General features: G+C 39.9%; 1 protein-coding gene across 1 annotated transcript in view; it reads left to right on the top strand.

The window, feature by feature from the left end:
• arap2 (ArfGAP with RhoGAP domain, ankyrin repeat and PH domain 2) overlaps positions 1-22,187 on the top strand; it is a 174,253-nt gene that overhangs the window by 131,800 nt on the left and 20,266 nt on the right. Inside the window, 8 exon segments of the mRNA XM_030753721.1 lie at positions 575-677; positions 1,229-1,427; positions 9,461-9,524; positions 10,057-10,220; positions 10,918-11,130; positions 11,388-11,493; positions 14,362-14,509; positions 16,816-16,893. Of these exon segments, the coding sequence (XP_030609581.1) occupies positions 575-677; positions 1,229-1,427; positions 9,461-9,524; positions 10,057-10,220; positions 10,918-11,130; positions 11,388-11,493; positions 14,362-14,509; positions 16,816-16,893 (1,075 nt within the window).

The raw sequence follows: 22,187 nt of genomic DNA, 5'->3' as shown, positions 1-22,187 counted from the left end.
GCTATAACGGTGCTTGGCGTAACTTCATGCCTACTGAAAAGTGTGCAAAATATTTGGCTTTCATAATCATCTTGTAAAATTAGCTGTGTAATCCGTTTAGTGGACAGAATCAGTTAAGTAAAGCCTGCTTTTAACTTGACTTCTGCTTAACATGAAATGGAGCCACAATAAACTTCAATGATGGCTGCAATCCATTTAGATGAGCCACTAAGCACTTTATAAAGTTATTTAACCTGTGCTTTTTCTGCTAAGTAAAGCAGTGACAATTTGGATGTGACCCATTTAAGAGGCTGAATGCTTAACTAACTACTGTGCCAAACAAACCTGGAAGGTTAAAGAGAAGGGTACCATCATTTGTGGCCTTCAGAAAGACACTTGACTCCCAGCTGCTCCAAGTAAAGCTGCTCAACAGATCTGACTGCGGTCATAATTTATGGATCTGTTTTGTGAGAACTTTAGATAGATTTGGATGCTTCTTTCGTTTTCATTTTCTTCGTTTTCTGCTTTTGTGTGTGCAACTGTTAGGACATTTCCCATTCCACATATCTGATAGTGAGCTGTGCGTCTCTGACAGGGCTGTGTTTACAGTGGAGCTGTACCTGCAGACAGAGCGCGTGCTGATTTTCAGAGCTGAAACACAGGAAACACAGCATGACTGGATCCAGGCACTAACAAAGGTGACACACTTTGCACAGAATGTGCACAATGACACTCACATACACTTTTTTTTTTTTTTTTGCTTCTTTTATATGCGAAGCTACAAAGAAGAAACAGTGTGAGTGTGCTGCAGAACCACAGCACTTCTGTCTGATATTTTATTTGTTCACACATCGTGCTCAGTAAGCCCCATCCTACTTTTGCTTGTTTCATTAAGAGAAATAGTCCTGTTGTCTCTTCTCTCACATACTGACAGGATCATGCAACACCCTACAGTACACGTTCCCATTTCATCCTTTACTCCCAGACAATCCAGTCACAGATACTTCAACAACTGCCATTTTTAATCCACATGTCTCGTGACCTAATCAGAGTTAAGTGTTTCAATTGAAATCATAGAACAATGGCTAGAGAACAGCAGTACAGTGGGTAACACTTGTGCCTGAATGTGTCTGTTTAAGGAAAAGGGGGGCTTCAGCTGTTGTGTTTTTAGTTTGTTTCACATTTTTAATTATAGAAGTTTCTAATAAATAACCCTCTTGTCTTTTTTGCTTACTTGTCTGATACGCAGTGCTTCGTCCCACCTAAAGTTGAGGGACTAGTGCGGCAAGAGAGTGAACTGATTGGCAGACTCCACTACAAAGAAGGTCATGACCTATACTACTGGAGGACGGGCTGGTTTATGCTGGAAGGCTCTACCCTGCACTTCAGCTCAGGAGAGGAGGAAGGCGAGGAGGAAGTAATTCAACTGAAGCAACTACAGGAACTCAGTAAGCAGGGGTGGTTTTTTTTTTTGTTGTTTTGTTTTGTTTTGCTTTATTTTCCTGCCTCGCACTGTTTTCTCTCGTGCTGGGAGCTCAGTGAAGTAGTGGTTTCTTGCGGTCTTTATCATTAGCCACATAATAAGTCAGATATTATAATGCAACATAGGATCAGTGGCGCATAATCAGATCTCAAAGTCCAGCAAAGTTACATTTAATGGATTGCATCTCCCTGTCTTGTTGAGGGAACTTTGCTCTTGTAACTTTTTGTCCATGATAAGATCGTTTGGCTCCTCACAGCTTTGGCTTTTCTTCTGTTTTTTGGTAAGTAGTAACCATGAATCACTTGTCTGTGTTTTATCCAAGTGTATTCTCATGCATGGTGGCTGTCTTTTCTCCAAATGTGGATTAAAACACATTTACTCCACTGAAGTACTATACATTCTGATTTTTAACAAGACCGTGTAAATGATATGCATTATACAAGCACAGTCATGTGTATTTAAAAAAAAAAAAAAAAGCCATGAGCACAAAACTCTGTGTAGTGCTGTGCCAGTCCTGTTCACACATACCTCAGATTTACCTGAATTGCCACAGTTTACATGAGCAAACAGTCCTTTAAAAAGCTTCTGGTTGGCCTCTTAATAGGCAATAAGTCAGTTTTTTTAAGTCTCAGAGCCCAAAGCAACCATATCTGTTTATGCTTGATAGTGTCAGCAGTCAATTGCTGTAGCTTCATGATGAATGTGCTGAGATTTGTGGCTTTGTAGCATTCACTCTATTTTCATATACTCTCTGTAATTTCCAAAAAACTACCAATCCATAACACCCTCTTACTGCTTGCATTTATAACTACTTAATGATGTCGGAGGATGCAAAGAAATTTCAGCTTCTCACACCATTACGCTTTTCAGATGAATCTCTCTCCTCTAACTGGCTAGTGTAGTTTTCCATTATTTAAAAAAAAAAAAGGCATGCTTGGAGGGGACCAGAGGAGAGTGAGAAGTTGCTCTGTCAGAATGAGGTCAGTAAATGTCAATATTACGTAATGCATTGACAAGCGATCATCATTCAGATGGGATTCGGCTTCCCCTGAGCTGCTAACAAAATCTGTTATGAAAACACGATTTTTAGAAGAATTCATTGCTTTCATAAAGCCGCATAATGTTCACAGTATGAGAGTGTCACGGTAGCACTGTTCCCACAGCCCACTTACATGAATTTTGCCAATATGTTCTCATTTCTGGCAAACCACAAGTTATTTAAAGGACAGTCGGTGCGGAGAGGCTGCCAGTCAGCGTGGAAGGCTCAAAAGTTCACGCATACTTTGGCAGATAATAAAGATTTTGGAACATTTCAATGGATTGCGCCAGTGTGATGTGCGAACAGAAGGAGGGGAGAATCAATGGATCTTTTTAATCCACTTACAGCTCGACATGGATCAAATCGCGCAAAGTGCCGCCCCATCTTCTCACCTGGGGCGGGATGAAGAACTGCAGTGGTGTTCATTTTTATTCCCGGCTTTCTCAAACCATATTTGTCACAGCCGGGGAGCCGTTAGCGCCAGAAGGGACTGTGTTTTGTCAAGGGATGGTAGGTTCTGGAGCATTGAAAGGATCCCTTTAGGATTCACAGTCTGTGACATGGGATTAACTGTTATTTTCTCTACAGTGACACCACCACATGAAAGGTGCCCCTGTGTAGCACTCGGGGATTAAATAAATACACTTTTCAATTAAAAAAACTACATGTTTCCAACACGCTTCACTTCAGACTGCATCAGTTTTATTGCAACTGTGATGTCTGAGGTTTTTTTGTGTTTTGTTTTGCATCAGGCTGCCAGAGTTATAATCATTTCAATCACCTCTAAAATGCATTTAGTGTCTTTTCTTTTTTTATTTTCTACTGACAGTAAAGCACAAGCTTTAATTTTTGGCTTTTATTCATTTTATTCTTAATTGCCTCGACTGTCATTTGTTCTCTATTCAACCCTATGACTAAACATAATGATTTATTGATCCTTGTCAGTTATCCAGTATTCATTTCTCTTGGCTATGAAGCACTTGTAACTTGTTAACGGCAACAAAAAAGAAGCATAACCCCAAAAGAATGAGAGTGCAATACGTCTTAAAACGGCTTCCCAGGGGCTCAGCTGTGTACTTGAGAGGAGATTGATCTTTTTGTGATGCCTTGTGTCAAGATATCTGTGCCACAAATAACAAGAAGCAAAGTAAAATGAGGAGAAAATGACAGATAGAGCTGGATAATCATTAACCTGTCACGGTGCACAAATCAGCCTTCCCACCCAGAACTTTGTGAAATGAAAGGTTTTCAAACAAGATAAGCACATTAACTTTAAATTCATTCAGTGCAATTTTCTCAGTGGATTTCTCTTACGGCAATGGCCTAAATGGGTAAAAAAAAAAAAAAAGCTAATCCCACTGCTCTGTTCAATCATCTAAAATTTGAGATAGGCATCAGCACAAGACTGCTGTCCAGTATATTTGGCAGTCAGATTTAAATGTGTCCGCACAGAGGTTGATTTAAAGGAAAAATTCATTTTTTTAAAGAACTAATTTTTAAGATATGTAGCAATCACCAGTCACGGCTAACGTGTGTCAGCTTCCATTTGAACGTGAATTATCAGTGACTTTTTAGTCGCTGGTAATTCAGTGTTTAAATGGAAGCTGACGTTAGAAATGGCCAATTCTGATCAGATTAGTAATTTTCCTATTCACGAATTAAATAGGAATAACCTCCTGAAGCACCATAGTGCTCATTTTGAGTGACTGGGCACAAGTCTTGTTAATAGCATACAATAGCATACATGTACACAAGTTTGCAAATGGGTGCTTGTGGATGATAAGAGACAAATGGTGCTTAAGTGCCAAAACATGTAGTAATGCACTGATAAAGATAGAGAAAAAGTTACTTGTTGGCAGTAAACAATGGTGTATTTTGCCTTTACAAAATATCTTGAGGAAGAATGTTCTCACCACATTTAAATGAGTGAGTGAGTGAGTGCAGCATGACCACAATCACAAACTAGCAATACTTGCTTCAGAAACAGGGACCAGGTCTGTGAGCATTTGCAGTTAGTTGCCGTCGTCAAAACAACTTTGGTGCATCAAGACGGTGGTTAAAACGGCAATAAGATGGAATCAGTCTGCTCTCAATTTACGATTGAATGCAGTCAAGTTGGCAACATGTACTCTGTGATGATACAGAAATTAACTGCGACAAATTGAAGAAAATTGCAAATATGTTGCCATCTGTTGTAAATCTGTTGCCATTTACAAGTACTGAAACTTTAACTACTTAAACTGGGAGTCCAGCTAGAACTTCATAGATCTGGAACAGAAATTCTGAAATGCCTCCATAAATAGCAATGTGGTTGCTGCAGAACTGCAATTTAATTGCAGAATGACATAGGCGCTCAGCAACTTCCTTCGATCCTTCCGTCCGTCCATCCATCCATCGATCCATCCGTGCATCCATGCATCTATCCGTCCAGCTTAGCAACTTTGCTTTTATTTAGGAAAACAAACAGAATTTAACCAGTTGGCAGCCAGTTGAATCGAGCCCCCTACTGCAAAGAGATGCATCACAGATATGTTAAACTTATTGGTGTATACCGACTCAGATTGATTGCAGTGTGTTTGGCAATCTGTTTGTGTTTATAAATTAGACAGCAAACCTTTACCAATCTGTCCGAAAGTGATTGCAGTCAGTTTGAGTTGGGCTGCAGTTGTTTCTTCCCACTAGGTAACCTGTGTAATTGCCTTGCAATCAAAAATGGTCGCCTGGAGGTTGGGGTTGGGAGGGGGGCTCATCACATCCACCACCCTCGCATCCACCAACCACCACCCTCACTCATCACATCCAATTTGAAAACACCAAGACAGCATTGAAAAAATGCTAAGCCCAAGGGTTCATGACTGGACTTCACTAACTGATTGGTGACTATGCCCATCTTTTCTTCTAAGACCATAAACTCATCAGGGCAGTGTTTACTGTCCAGTAGGGTCATTTTTCTAAAGACGTCTGTACAATCTGACAAAAGAGATTACTCTTTTACTCAGGCCCAGAGTCTTTTATATACAGTCTTTTATCTTTACATGCCATAGACAAGCAGCAGAAGTTGCCAACACAGAAATAAATAAACACGATCCACTATCTTTCCAGGTGTGTTTATTGGAAGCTCAGTTCCCAAGAAACACCATGTGTAATCAGACCCGAGGCCCTGCAGAAGTGGGACAGTCACATTATGAGCTTATCGCATAATACTTGCCAAAATAAAAGGGGAATCAGAATGCACTAATGGAAATGTGGATTTAAAATTACTCACATTTTGTGAACAAAAACATAATGAAAATCTCCTTCAGGAAGCTCAGTACAAATTATAGAGAGAACAAGGCCGCAGACTTAGTTCTTTATCACACAAACATATTAAGTAATAAAAAATTTCCAACTGAGCTGTAAGATGGATAAAAGGGGATTGCTGTGTGTTTGCTCAAACGGCTATGACAAGTGTTTTGCATTTACCTGATAACACTGTTAATAAACCTCTCTCAAGTCAATATCAATCTCTGAAGTTCTTTGCTTTCCCCTTTTGTTGCTTGGATCAGAATGAAACACTGTGCCCTTGAAAATCTGCCAAAGAAAATAAAAAGCAAATTACTTGTTAAGAGAGACTTTTGGGGATTAATAGTTTTTGCTATTTAGCTCAACATACAAAGGCCTATATGAGTACAAAGGATTTGCTAGCCAAAACAGCACTGTGATGTGAGCTAGACGACTGCTTTTACCAGTCATCTAGCTCACTTGTGTCAACAATCAAATTAAATTTTGTTTCTGCAGATTATTGATCAGTGTGTTAAATATTCAGTAGAGAAAACTGAAAAGTTTTTTTTTTTTTTTTTGGGGGGGGGTCACTCTAAAGTAATGACAGTTGTGGATATTCCATGCAGAATAAACTGCAAACAGATATTAATTCTCAGTTTTTTCTTCAGAGATCAGTACCTGCAGTTATTTAAATCATCTTAGTATCAAGTGTTTGACTGAACCAGATTCACAGTGGGGTTAGCGTCAGCAAGACTGGAAGCAAAGGGTAGTAAATGGTAGAAAAATAAATATATACCTTACCCTGTACATCTTTCTGATTTATATATTATAGTTTATGTGTTTAATCCAAGTGAGAAACAAAGTATGAAGGACAAAGTAACCAACAGCAAAGTCCTTCTAGAAGCACATCAACAGCTAACTTGTTATTGCCATTGAGCAATTATTTTGGGCTAAAAAGAGCAAGATCCTAAATCAATGAGGCGAGAGCCATAACTTTAATTTCAGTGGTCATTGGGACAGAAAAACTACATGTGTAGAATCACAAATCTGATTAAAGTGCAAAAATAAATAAAAAGGTTTGGAAAACACAACAGTAAGTTAGATCATTGTGGATGGTGATGTGTCAAGTCCATCACCTTTAGCTTATCCCACCTGAGCCATAAATAAATATCATGATAACTGATGTTATGCATAGCGGAGCCCCATCAGTTTAGGATTTTTAAGGCCGATAACGATATTTGGTGAATTAAAAATCCAACATTCCAGTGTATCAGCTGATTTTTTTTTTTCCTTTCAGAGACATAAAACTTAAACAGATTTCCGTAGAACTTATGTGTAGTTATTTATTTATTTGCTTATGATCTGCCCCGCTCTTGTTGTTTTCATGGTGTTCCAAAATGTTTGTTGCCAACAGAGAAGTTGCAGACTGCCCTCTGTTGGACAAACTATGGAACATCAACATATAACATGGTTTAAAGGTGTTTACTTTTAAATTTTTCATTTATTGGCCTTTATAAATCCCAGTACCGATAGACTGGCGAATAGATAATAGTGGCCAATACTATCAGCCCACCAATAGGTAACAATACACATTAGCCACAGTCAGAGAAGCCTAGAGACTTGTTGGCAACCATCTGGCAACCATGGGTTACTAGGGAAAAATTATTGCTGGAGGTTGCGGGCAGTCACTGTGAAATCAATTGCTAAAGCTCTGTTTATGCAGGACCAGAGACTGGTCACTAGGGAAAGTATGTGTTTCTCAACTGGTTGACAAGTGGTTGCTAGCATGAAATTGGTCACAAAGATGCATTCAATTCTGTACTTAAAACCTTATGATTGTTTTGGTTGTTAGCAGGTTGTCGCTGACACCACCAGCAGTTTGCATGGAAGACACCGACTAGTCTCGCCAAGCGGTGAAAAAAAACAGAGAATGTTCACCTTCAAAGTAAAAGTTGTGCCTTTTGAAATGTGTTGGTCGCAGCAGTAAGGTACAACTTTTACTTTATTCTCCATTTCTACTTTGTGTCACACTTTTTTAAGGTTCACTACAGCTTGGAGAGTAAATGGCAAGTGTTTGCAAACAAATCACACAGGACAACTTTGACTTTGAAGGTTAACTGTTACTGGACTTTTTCAGGTTTCACTGCTGCTCGGCTAGTATTTAGTGAGCTTTTGCAGATAAGCTGATATCTTCCATGCAAAATATGCCAATCTCTAGTGACCAAAGCAATCACAAAGACGTTTTTGGTGCAGCACCCTATTTGCAACCAATTTCACCTGGCGACAGCCAGCAACCTCGCAACCACTCGCTATATACATTTTTCCTTGGTGACCAGAGGATTCCAGGGGGGTCGCCAGCAGGTCTCTAGGCCTGTGTGACTGTGGCTTTAAGTAAATTAATACAAGAAACTAAAGAAAACAATGATGTGTACATCTTTATATATATATCATGAGTAGATACAGTACATCTTGCATATACTGGCACAAAATTCTCATATATTTCTATTCAGGATACTTGTAGTGCCACATGTCACCAGAAAAAAGCAAATACACTTAGATATATCTTTACTATAGTAATGAATAGATATGCCTGGCACCACGCTATTGAATTTGTGAAATTCTACTGTGCACATAATGTCTGATTGGTTGTTTGGGGCCAGGAGCAGGAGAACTGCAATCTTTAGTGTTACCCACATAGATTTCTGCTCAGGATTTGTATCTGCCAGCTGTACCAAAGTGACAAAGCTCATTTCCAAAAATCCGAAAAACAATTTTTTTTTTATTCGTCTGTAACAAAGCCTGTAATTCCTTAGTAAATGTGGCTATTGAGGTACCAATCAATCTCCAAAATTCAATGGTTCATTAAGGTGAAGTCCTGCTTCTTTTTTCCATTTTATATCTTTCTGTCTATTATGTGAGCACAACCAGTGCTTGAATGTGATGAAAGTGCCAGATGTTGTTGCTAGGAGATTTGTGCAGAGCCTCATATCTTTTTTTGTACTTTCTCTGCTGCGTGTGATTGTTGCCATGATCCAAGCAGCTGTTTGAAGCCCCAGAAGAGATTATGGCAGAGCGCTTGAGTCCCTGAGCCCAGTTTCTCTGTATCTTACACTCTTATTCCGATTTCAAAAGATTGATTCTGCAAAAGAGGAATGCCAGTCACTTTGTATCTGTTTTTTTCCTTTTCTTTTTCTTTTTTTGATGTCTTAAATACTGCCCACAGTGCAATCTTGTTTAGTTGCATTTCAACCAAATTTATGTAAACCTTGATGACAAATGAAACCAGTGTTTACGCCCCACTTCCCTCGCTTGTTTAACTCACCATCAGACGCTTGCACACAGCCTGAAATCATGTTTCCCATTACAACAAGGAAACGCTATTAACTCCAATGCATTTGGCATTTTCCATCACTGCACTGTTTTCTCACTTATCTCATTTTCCCAGTGTATACCTACACCGTTGAAAAGCGTAGTCAGATATGTCTAGACATATTTTAGCAGGGTATTATTTCGCTGATTTAAATGGTAAATGTAAACTTAAGAGATGATGAATGAATGCATTAGCTTTCAAGTTCCATGGCAAAAGTTTTCTCATGCTTTGGACTGAGATCAAATAATTCCAGAGATGCTGCTCATTTGAATGTACGCCTTCATTTTCTACACCTTGTTGCCTCCCCACCCCCACCCCCACCCCACAGCTGTCTCCACACATACTGAGGGTGAGGACAAGATCCAAGTCCTGCTGATGGTGGAGTGTGGAAGGTATGTTCCAGAGGGGGGATAAAAAAAGGGTGTGCTAATTGGAACTGCATTAGCGATACAGCAACAGCGTGCATTGTGCGGTGCTTTTAGCTTCGACTCTGCCTTTTGTCTTGTTATTCCAAATGCACTTTACCTACTGTAACCATCCAAGGTAATTAAAACCTTGCCTCAGTTAGAGAGAAGGTGTGAGATGGCCTGTAGCATCGCAGCCCTCACACAAGCCATTTTAGTCTCACTTTTAGAGTCGTGCTACAAAACTTTGTGCCGTTAATTGCTGTTTGTTTGTATGTTGTTTTTTTTCTTTTTTGATCAAACCTACTGGGAAACCAGCAGTTGTTTATAGATGTGTGTATTGTTGAAGCTCTTTGGATTCCTTTAATCTTGTCGGTTGTTAATTTAATGACTTAGCGGTGCATCTCTAAATATGCGAACTTTAGGTCATAGAATAGGAAGCACTATGTTGTATGTGGAAATCGCTGCATGGCATTCTTTACCAATAATTACTTTTTTTCTTTTTCTCTTATTTTAATAGAACAGTTTACATTCATGGCTTCAACAAGATGGACTTCACCCTGTGGCACTCTGCTATCCGACTGGCTGCCGGCACAGATGGCAACGCGCTTGGTGACCAACAGCTGACTAAAAATGGTGTTCCTATTGTAGTCGACAGCTGCATTTCCTTTGTCACTCAGTATGGTGAGCTATGTTATATCTCTCCGTGGAAAAACCTTTTTTTTTAATTGGAAAAAAAAAAAAGAAAGTTCTGCATTACTATTATTATGATTTCCCCTTGAGGAGCCGATTCATCCAGTGCACTGCGTTGCAATGAGAATTTCATGCTTTCTAATGTTGTCTGGCAATGCTGCGTCATTATCCTAGCACTTTAAAAAAAAAACAAACAAAAAAAAAAAACTTTTAGCAGCGTGGCAAATAAATGTAAGTACTACTGTGCTCTCCTGTTACTTTAGGAATGCGCCATACAAAGTTATAAACTGTATGGTACAGAGTACTGGCTGAGTAATGCATGGTAACTGTGAACTTTTACAGTGTCACAGTAAGTAGTGTGCAGTATAATGAGGGTTTGGAATAAAAGTTAACTCTGAGTGAAGCTGTAAAATGGCACAGAAGGTTAATATACCTTGCGCCGACAATTTTATTCCACCTGCAATTTAGATTCAAATGTGCTTATGTAACGCTGTTAAATCCCACAAGTCAAACTGTCCATAAGGCTGCTTGCTTTTCTATAATTGTATTCAGTCATATATAGTTCTACATATATCATTTTCCTTTGCAGACACACCACATCAGAGCTATTTACCTTCTAGACAGAATATGTGCAGAAACCTGGCAATCTCTTATTAATCAGCCGTGTCTCTCCTGTGTTCTGACACAGGTTTGTGCCAGGAGGGACTCTACCAGAGGCCTGGGGGTCCTGGTCGAGTGTCTCACCTCCTAGAGGAGTTCACCCGCGATGCCCGTAATGTGAAGCTGAGGAAGAAGGAGCACCATGTTGAGGATGTGACAGACACACTGAAGAGCTTCTTGTCACAGGCAGAGGATGCACTGCTGACCAAGGAGCTCTATCCATACTGGGTGTCAGCTCTGGGTGTGTGAGCTTTCTGGCAGTGGTGTGAAAACCATTGGGATATAAAACACTATAAAGCCTACAGACTTCTAAGAGAGCAAGAAACACACAATTCCATCAGGCTAAACTGCATGAATTCGCCCAGTCATTTTAAACATGCCATGAAAAGCCTTTTTTTTTTTTTTCCATTTGTGGCATGTGTTTGAAAGGTAGTCTCTGTACTTGTGTATCTAAATATATTTACTTTAGTATTTTTTCTCCTCTGTTTGGTTTGGTAGATGAGAGGGACGAGAGGCAGAGAGTAAAGAAGTACTCCACTTTCATAGAGAGCTTGCCAAAGATAAACAGGTCAACCCTTCAAGCCCTGCTGCAGCATCTTTACAGGTAAATACGCACAAGATCACAAACTGTGACACATTTAGAGTTTGTGTTAGTGAAGCTGTTTCATTACAAAGGTCAGTGTCAAGGTAAACTTTTACATTCTGGGAGGGGAACTTCAAGTGTTTTTTTTAAAAACTTGAAAACCGAGGCACGAAGATGCCAGAAACAACACTGTATTAATAAACATGTAACGCAGTAAGTAAGATGATGGCGCGGCTTCCTCACCACCGAAGAACAAATCCTGTATTCTAAAGTGTATCTTCTATTTATGTACACTTAATTGTGTGCCACAGATGGAACAGTGGAAACTGCTGCACCTACACTCTGCAGACAGAGTGGGTGAGACACAGACAGAGCGAGCGAGGCCGGGACTATTTTTTCTTTAATAACCTGTTTGCATACCGCATATTTAATACTTTGAAATAAGTGGTAGGGTATCAGCCTAACAGATAAATCATAACATTTACCTGATTCTTTATTTCTGTAGAGTTTTTTGTATCTGTTTTTATACAATATTTAAAAAAAGGAAAGAAAAAAAAACCGCTGCATGTGCTTAGACTTGACAAGGAGGCATGCATTTTGTATACTATTATATTAGCTTTCATTAGATTGTTTTGTGTTAAACTAACCCTCATTCTCTGAAAGTCGTGCTCACTGGAAGGTAAAAATAGCCTTAAACTAGCCAACAGTGTGCTAAAGTGCTAACAAGACAGATTTAGCTAGTTAAAAATGCAGCATCTGGCTATTTCAAAGGATTATCTTAGCACCACGTGACTAGTTAGGAGCTAGAAAGCTAAAGTTAACTTAATTAGTCAGATCTCAGGGCTGTGAGTGACTTTACATCAGAGTTGACGGTGGTCCAGTAGCAGTCAGGAAAACAGGTTTCGTTTAGCTCCCTCGCAAGGTAGAGTTATAGATCACTAGTAAAACCTGCAGTACCACACAGTGACTGTTTATTATTAACACATTTATGAACAGAGCCTGTCCGATTCTCTGTGTGTGTCTTATTTAGCGAGACACACAAACACAACAGTGGTTGTACACGTTACAAGCTCTACAGTTTTTACTGAACTCGCTGCTGCTGTGTTGGATCGCAAAGTCAGGCTTGGTGGGACTTCTCCAACTTTCCGAGTGGAAAGTCTGACTTGAGGGGAGGGGAGGGGGGGGGGGCTTTCCAGCTCAAAAAAATTCCTGGGAATTTCTGAGTTCCCTCCTTAAATATTTGGCACTTGCGACTAAAAACATTACTCTTAGCTCTCTGAATATATTCGACTATAATACAAATTGCTGTCAAGATGCTTTAGCTTCAGCCTGAACGTGACATTTAGTTACTTGAGTTATCAGTAACAAAATGCCTGCAGCAAACTGAGTGACAGGCATGTAAAGTTTTGCCAGCCGACGTTTCACTTTTTTTAATGCCGGGATCTGCTTTTGTCTCCTGCAAGCTTAGTGCTGGGTTCTTTACCCTGTAGACAGCGCATCCCACCACAATGCAGCTTTTTAGGCATCTTTCGGTATTCCGCTAGCAGGTGGAATTGACAAGGAATCGCCTTCACTTGGTGTAAAGTCATTGGAGAACCAGGGCGAGCAGGGCTCACATCCAGTGTCTTCGTGATGTATAAGTTTTAGTCTTAGTTTGATGCAGTGAAGTTCAAAACCAACCTAATTAGTCCAGTCACTTTTTCAGCGACTTGTTGCCACTAATGGGGCATTAGAGAGCCATTCTTTGATAGCTACTTTACCATATTATGCATTCATAAGTTACAGACTTGGTTTTGTCTTCATGCTCTTTTCTGACCCTGTTGCTGATGAAACACGTGTAGCTCTTCAGAAGCTGCTCTGCGTCGCAGACCGAACGAGGGCAGAGGCTCAGGGGTCATGCGTCCCGAGTGACCCTCGGGTTGCTGTTTGTCACCTGCTGATTAGCCCATTGTCTCCTCTGCTCTCCTAATGACCCTCTCTGTTTTTCCATCTGACCAATACTTCTGAATATTCTGTCAAATTAAGTCTGTTTACCAAACAGTGAATATATTGAAAAGTTGTTGAGGAAAAAAAAATAAAAGCTGAACAGGAAAAGATTGTTTTTGTGAGTCACTGAAGTAACAGTGTCCTTCGGTTGAAAACGATGAATCAATTCCATATTGTTTTGTACCGAGCGCTGGCATTTTTCAACTGAGACAGATTGTGTGGCTCATTATTAAAGACTCAGGCAATTAGCAAACACGTTGTTGAAGTCCACAAAACGAGTGGTGCTATTTCTGGCTGTGCAGTGCTTTTTGTTTCTTTTCATGAAGATTGTATTTATTTTTTCCCCCCCCCTCAGTCAGTTGCCACGCTGAATTCTCAACCTTTTCACCTTTGGATAATTTTGAAATGCGGAGATTTCTAGTAATAAATTAAAGGCTGCTCGCCTCTTGTTAACTGAAACACTGATACTTTGTTTTAGTTGGAGTGGAAACGCACACTCAAACAATGCAGAAGGTACAGACCCAAAGAAAAAAAAAGCTTGCACAACTTGGATCCTGTGCTGCAGCTACAAGAATCATTTTTTTCCACCTCTTGTGTTGTTTTTTAAACACAAACACGCTGCTGTCTTGATGCATCACTCACACGATCTCCCTTGGAAACCTGCAGTGGATAGATTTAGCTCCTTTTGATATAGATTGTTTAGAGACGACTTAATTGACCTGATGCTTAATTTGGAGTGAGGCCTAACGTTTCATTCAGTTCTCTGTGTGCTTGTGCCACGGTAAACAGTGCGAGCGGGCTTTAGAGACCGTGAGAGTGATTCAGCAAAAGATGTGAGCCACTGGTGTCGACCTGTGGGTATATTTAGTGATTTTTCTAAGCATGTTTCTCTCTGTTATTCAGGATCCAGCAATGCTCCCACCTGAACCACATGCCAAGTGAAAAACTGGCCTCCGTCTTCTCCTCCTGCTTGTTCCAGACTCAAGGACAAACCACACAGGAAATTAGTGTGGTCCACGACCTAATCAGCAACTACATTACACTCTTCAGTGTGAGTCAGAAATGTTCTCTTTTTTTTTTTTGCCGTTAGCATTGATAAGAACAAAAAACTGATTGGACTGAGCTCGGTTGCTTTATATGGATATTTCTCCTGTACATTAGATAACTTCCAATTTTTATTGCATAAACACACGTTGCGTAAGTTGTGGAAAAAAAAGAAAACAAAAAACAAGACAGTTGGTATGTTCAGTAATATTCAACTCAGGTTATTGCTGCGTTGTGTTATTGCCAAATGTACTCTGCACCAGACAGACAGACACAGATCTCCAGAAAAGACAGATTATATTAAAAACAAACCCCCACCCACCACCACCCCCCAAAAAAGGGTCACCTAGACCAAAAAAAGTCACAGTGGAATCAGTGGACATCTTTTGCTTGAGGCAAAAAGAGCCCTGCCTTGTAATGTGTGTCGAGTCATTTTGATATCAGCATATATATCTGACTTTTTCCTTAAAACTAAACAACCATTTCTCATTTTCATCTGCTGTTTTTCTTGTTGCTTCAAATTACTTTTATCTGTGATTAATGTTAATCTGCTGTTTACCTGCTGTTCCTCATGCCTGTCTTGTAAGAAGTGTTAATAATCTTGGCTTTAGACAAACAATGCAGAGAAATGTAGATGCCTTTGTGATGTACAACCCACTTAGACCTGAAATGAATGACGAGGTATCTAGCAGATGAATAATAGTCAAATATTTATTAGCAATAAATATTTTACATAAAATAACTTTCTATTTTAGCTTTAATGGACAGATATGTAGCAAAAGAGAATTTACCACTGTACTTTTAAACAGTGCAGAAGACATTATAATGATAGTTACTGTAGGGGAAGATATCCTCACTATCCTCACTTTTTTGTTGCTTTGCTTTGGGCTTCAAAACCACGAGAGCCTACATTTCACATAATGCATCTTTCATAATTGATTGGAACTGGACAGCAGCCTCCTTGTGACTAGGAGATATCAGTGGTTTCCTGGTGATTGCATTGCATTTCTTCACACTTGGCAATCAGTTGAAAACAGTTGCGGTGACAGACCGGCAACCACCTTCAATTGCATGGGTTGCCTAGTGGGAGGCAACCGTCCTGCAGCAACTACATCACTATTTGTAGAAGAATTTCTGTTTCAGATCTGTGAACTCTACGGACTCAAGTGTAAGCACCGACTGCACCCACATAACCCATCATGAGAGGTCAGACCTTTGAAGGCGTCCTCCACACGCTGAAGACACGTCCTCATTGTCAGACCTCTTTATTATTTGTCCTCTAACAAATGATAGAAACGGTAGTAAATCTAGTAGTAGTAGTTAAACTGTAGTAGTACTGCAGTACATCCAGTCTGATGTTGTAGGCTTACCAAATTTCGAATGACTCTGAACAATAATGAGTGGCAGAGGAAAAAATAAAGTATCCAGATATTACCATATTGCATATCTAAACCAAGCTGCAGGCATGACTTTATTTACACTCTCTTATTTACAACCATCTGGGGAGCTGAAGTGTTGTTGCCAAATCTCCACAACAGGCCTGACTTTGCTGATGTGTGTAGGGGGGGCTCAGGATCAATGTTACCCTTGGAGAGTTGCCTGGCTTATGGGATACGCAGCACCGAGTGACTGTTAATTCCCGGCGGAATGCTTGGATCCCTCTTGTTCTAACGTTAAAGGAGGAGCATTCTCTCCAAATCGGTTCGGGACGCCATCATTCGCATGACAAATAGCCATTAAGCTCAGCCAATCATGAACCCAATAGCGGTGAATACGCTCACTGTGACCATAAAACGAGTGAGACGCTTCGCTAATTAAAGCACCAGTTCTGTGCTGGATGCCGTCAACGGGGCCCATTATCAGGCCTAAACACATGCACGATGAGTTTGTCAGGTTTTTTTTTACCCCAATCTTCCCTGCCACTCGTATAACTCTAACAAAGGAAACTGTTCTCTGAAAATGATAATGATGAAAAAAAATTGGAGTAAAAAATGTCATTTCCCACACAGAGCTCTGTGAAAGAAAAGAGTATTCCGTGTCAAGCACTCGCAGCCAACTTTCTCTTTCGAAATTAGTTTTTAGAAGTGTTAGCTGAAAAACCCACTTCTTTCCAGGTTTAATCTGGTCTTCCATGTATCATATTTAAGTGCTGAAATTAATATGACCATCAAAAAAATGGCTTTAGGAGTCTTTCAAGCAAGGTACTGTTTCTCAAGTGTGGTTTACTTGATTAGAAACTTTTCTTTGGGTGAGTCTGAATTGACGTGCATGTGTGTGTGTTTGTGTTTGTTTATTTTGTGATGTTTCTAACAGGTCAGTGAAGACCAGGTGCAACAGATGGAGAGAGAGAATAGTTTCATCATACGCTGGAACGACAAGAAGGACACAACGGTAGGTCGACCCGCAGAACCCAAATGGAAATCACAAATGGGTGTTCTCTTCGTGTGCGTGTTTGCACGTGTGCAGTGATTTGCCTGCGTGCGTCAGGGACTCTCAAATGTGGGATTCATTTGAAAAGGTTTCTTGTTTTTCTGGCAGAAATGAAGGGAAAGGCAGGAGCAGACGGGTGAGGAAAAAGGGCTTTGTTCCTGTTAACCTTTACAGCAGGTACTTTATGCCTGGATGCCTCAGCCGAGAAAAACATTTGCTTCAGATACCTGTTGGGAAAAAAAAAAAAAAGAAGAAAGAAATCACATGCAGCTGCTGTTGAAATCTGAAATAAGTTGTTTATGAGCGCTCCTTTCTGCCCCCACCTTCCTTTCTCTGCCTTGTCCGTAGGGTTTCAGAACAATGTCGGCTGCTCTGGGGCAAAAGAGTTGCTCAGTGGAAAGCAAGTGCTATTATGAAGCTGTCGGAGGTGAAAATTGGGACAACTTTTTGATTTTAGATGTGAATAAGGTCTTAAAATAGGAAAGTTACTCATTTTTTTCATTAAGAGCAATTATTTAGTGTAATTACAAGTCAGCGTGGAGAACATTTCTCTGTGGCGATAATAGGTGTGTTTATTTTAGGGATGATTTAAAATTTTAGCAAAGTTAAACTTTGCTTAAAGTCATTTAACATTAACTTTCTCATTTTACTGACTGTGGTTTGATCTGAAATGATCTGAAACTGAAATGTCCATTATATTGATCCTTGTTATGCAGAATTGCCTTTCAGATGCACTCTACTTTTAGAAATATGGGGAAAAAAGTTAGTAAAAAATGTAATTTCCCAACCACAGATTAATGCTGGGTTTGTGGTTATGTATGCACGCAGAATATTTATAGTGATGTGTGGCTCAAGTTTGCATAAGCCACCATGTAAAAAACAGGTCATTTTTTTCTACAATGGGCTATTTGAAAATTGTGAAAACAGTTTTTCAGGTCTGTTACAAAAAAGGGCAAAACTCTATTAAATGCACCAGCTGTCATTCATCTTTGTTATGTTTTTTTTCTAAGCAGCAGCTAATTTCAGGGTTCTTGCATTATTGTCTGTAGATTTTTGCGAGTTGAATTAATGAACGAACTCAAGAATGTGAGAGTTTGTTTTTTCCTCAACGGGTGCTGCTTCCATCTCTGCAAATGAGGCGCCTGCAGGTATTCAAGCAGCTGAATAAGACTATACTTAGGCACAGGAGTAGATTGAGCAAAGCCCTATAATAAGAGCATGCTGACCTTTGTTAATTAGCACTAAACAATGAAGTAGGACTAAACTGAACCTAATAGAATATATTTACTCACATATAGGGAAAATTTAAATACAGGCTTAATGATGGCAATCATCAGCACTTAAAGGATCTCCAAACTGACGGGGGTAATAATGCAAGTTTCCAAAGCAGTTCATCAAAAAAGCTCTAAAGTATTTCAGCCAGGATGATTATAGTCAAAGATTGGTATTTCTGTCTGCATTAATACATTTGGGGGTATGGCTGCAGTGTGGGACCTCATGCGCTTGCATGTTCATACAAGGGGAAGCCTGAGGTACGGAACAGAGCGGGCATTTGTGATGATTGAGTCTCGTCAAAGAGCTAGCATGAAAAAGAGGAGCTACGGTGGAGGTGGGTTGCAAAGCAGCCTGCAGACTCATCAGCAGCTTATCTAAGTTAATCATAGGAGGGTATCGGCTGGGCCATCAGCTGGTATGGACTGGCATTAATGGTCACTGTTATCAGCTTATCTACTAGGACTTCCTTATTGGAAGTGGCAGAGAAGTCACGATCTTATAGGGGAAAAAAAAGAATAATTAAACTGAAATGTTGTCCTTATATATTTAGTGAGGTATATTTATAAATATTTAGTGAGGACCAACTGACTATCACACAGATATATCCAGCCCTTTAAGATAAGTAAATTGGACAACTGCTTAGCCTAGGCAGAAGCTGAAGTATGAATAAGAAGCTCTTGGGTCGGCACTTGAATACCGAGAGACGACTGTCTCAGAGGGCTTGGGCCCTCCAGGTGAAGGTCCTTACCTCATCTGTTTCATCTTAACTGACGAGTGGCAAGAAGACACCAAGCAAGTGGATAGTACAGTATGGCTAGACTTAGGGACTAAGTAATGAGGTGCAAGACAATGTCATGCCTTTTAAGTTCGAAGTGGCCCTTGGAAAATCCATGCTTGGAAAATCCAGGGCGAGGGTGGCTTTGGTTAGATAGACTGTAGATGCCTTCCTTCGTACTCCACAATTTCCTTGAAACCTTTTTAAATGTTTAAAACTTCCCATTGCTTTTCTCCACAGTAATCAACACTTTTTTTTTTCCTTAATTGTCTTACAGCCCACAGCTATAATGCTTGTAAAGTGGTCCCAGTATTCCTCCCAATACAAAACAATGTAGGAGAAGGAGGAAAGCAAGATGGCCCCATATCTGTGTGTGACATTTTCACAATTACAGCTTTAGCGCCGTTGTTTTGAATGACTGTAATTTTTGTGTCATTTGAGGGCCACAGGAGTCAGAAGTGACTTCCTCCCTCTTATCACACGATAGTTCTCCCAGCACAAAGCCAATAATGGACCTCAGTTCACCTGCACATTAAAATGACTAAAGAAAAGTAACTGTAATTTCTAGATATCTAAGAAAAAAAAGAATCCTTGTCGTGCCCACTTAGTTGTTAATTCTCTAGAGACAGATTACTGTTCCTACTGGACTGCCAGAAAGCCAGATTAAGTGCTATATCTATGACCCTGTACCTTAAAAAAAATATTCATTTTCACATTTTCACTTAACTTCTCTAGTTTTTCACACCATCACAATTTAATTTGATGTGGAGCGGATTAAAGCACCAGCACATGGAGAAAGGTGCCGTGATTTGTACTGGCAAGCGAGACATTACTGGGAATTTGACCTCTTTGATGTCAGGCAGATTTTAAAAGTCTTATTTTATTTTGCATAGCTTACACTGAGTTAGAAAGAAACCTCTCTTCTTCTCTTTGTGCTGTGAAAAAGTATTTGCCCGTTCCTGATTTCTTAGTTTTTGTTTTGCATATTTGCTGCTCATACATGTTTCTGGTCATCAAACAAATTTTAATATTAAAATAAAGATAACCAAAATGCAGTATTTACTCTGATGATACTCTGATGATTTACTCTGAAAAATGATGATTTCATTTATTTAAGGGAAAAAGCTCTCCAAACCTACCTTGGCTCTATGTGAAAAAGTAATTGCCCCCTAAACCTAATAACTGGTTTTACCACCCTTGGCAGCAAGAACTGTAATCAGGCATTTGTGAGCCAGTGAGTCTTTCATGTCACTGTGGAGGAAGTTTGGCCCACTCTACTTTGCAGAATTGTTTTAATATGGCTACACTGGAGGGTTTTCCAGCATGAATGGCCTGTTTAAGGTCATACCAAAGCATCTGAAGCAGCAAAGCAGCCCCAGACCATCACACTACCATGTTTGACTGTTGGTCTCATGCTCTTTTTCTGAAATGCTGTTTTAGTTTTATTCCAGATGTAACGGGACTCAAACCTTGCAAAAGGTTCAGATTTTGTCTCGTCAGTCAACACAATATTTTCCCAAATGTTTTGGGGATCATTGAGATGTTTTTTAGGCAAATATGAGAGGAGCCTTTGTGCTCTTTTTGGTCAGCAGTGGTTTTCTCCTGGATGGATGGATGGATGGATACCATTTTTGTCCAGCCTCCTTCTTATTGAACTCTGACCTTAACTGAGGCAAGTGAGGCCTGCAGCTCATTAGATGTTGTTCTGGGTTCTTCTGTGACCTCCTGGATGAGTTGTCAATGGACTCTTGGAGTAATTTTGATAGGCCAGCCACTCCTGGGAAGATTCACCAAGTTCCAAGTTTTCTCCATGTGTGGATAACGGCTCTCGCCGTGGTTCACTGGAGTCTCAAAGCCTTAGAAATGGTTTTGTAACCCTTTTCCAGACTGATAGATGTCAATGACGTTGATTCAGCTGTTTCTTTACATCATGGTGTGATGTGTTGCTTTCTGCTTCACTTTGTCAGAAAGCTTCTATTTAAGTGATTTCTTGATTCAACTGGTCTAGTAGTAATCAGGCCTGGGTGCGGCTAGTGAAATTGAACTCAGCTTTCCAAAAAAAGTTTAATCACAGTTAATTTGTGATTAACAGGGCAGTTACTTTTTCATGAAGGGCGAGGTGAAATCATCATTTAAAAACAGCATTTTTTATTTACTTGAGTTATCTTTATCAAATATTAGAAGTTGTTTGATGATCTGAAACATCTAAGTGTGACAAATGTGTAAAAACTAAGAAGAGGGCAAATACTTTTTCGAAACACTGTACACCCACCAGCCACTATGTTAGGTACACCATGCTAGTACCAGGTTGGACCCCCTTATCCTTCAGAACTGCAATTCTTCATGGCACAGATTCAACAAGGTGCTGGAAATATTCCTCAGAGACTTTGGTCCATGTTGAGATGACAGCATCACACAGTTGCTGCCGATTTGTCAGCTGCACATCCATGTTGTGAATAAGAGTATACTATATATACTATATATGATGTGAATCTCCTGCTCCACCACATCCCAAAGGTGCTCAGTGGGATTGAGATCAGGTGATTGTAGAGACCATTTGAGTGCAGTGAACTTAATGTCATGTTCAAGAAACCAGTTTGAGATTATATGAGTTTTGTGACATTGTGTGTTATCCTGCTGTCACACTAATGTCACACTAAGGTACTAAGGGCTTTAGTTTTGACAAGAAAATATCCCTCATACCATTACAAGAGTAACAGTAGCCTGAACCATTGTTACAAGGCAGGATGGATCCATGCTTTCACTTTGTTTATGCCAAATTCAGACCCTACCATCTGAACATTGCAGCAGAAATTGAGACTCATCAGACCAGACAACATTTTTCCAATCTTCTATCGTCCAATTTTGGTCTGTTCTTAGCTGACAGGGGTGGTACCCAGTGTGGTCTTCTACTGCTGTAGCCAATCTGCTTCAAGTTTTGAAGTGTGGCATGTTCAGTAATACTTTTTTTTTTTTTGCATACCTTGGTTGTAACAAGTGGTTATTTGAGTTATTGTTGCTTTCCTATCAGCTCAAAGCAGTCTGGCCATTCTCCTCTGACCTCAATGAGGCATTTTCACCCAGAGAACTACTGCTCACTGGATATTTTCTCTTTGTTGGACGATTCTCTCCAAACCCTATAGATGGTCATGTGGGAAAATCTCAGTATATCAGCAGTTTGTGAAATACTCAGACCTGCCCATCT

Source organism: Archocentrus centrarchus, chromosome 18, assembly GCF_007364275.1.
Source record: "Archocentrus centrarchus isolate MPI-CPG fArcCen1 chromosome 18, fArcCen1, whole genome shotgun sequence".
In the NCBI taxonomy this organism is placed as follows: Eukaryota; Metazoa; Chordata; class Actinopteri; order Cichliformes; family Cichlidae; genus Archocentrus; species Archocentrus centrarchus.
This window is presented reverse-complemented; position numbering and strand designations above follow the sequence as displayed.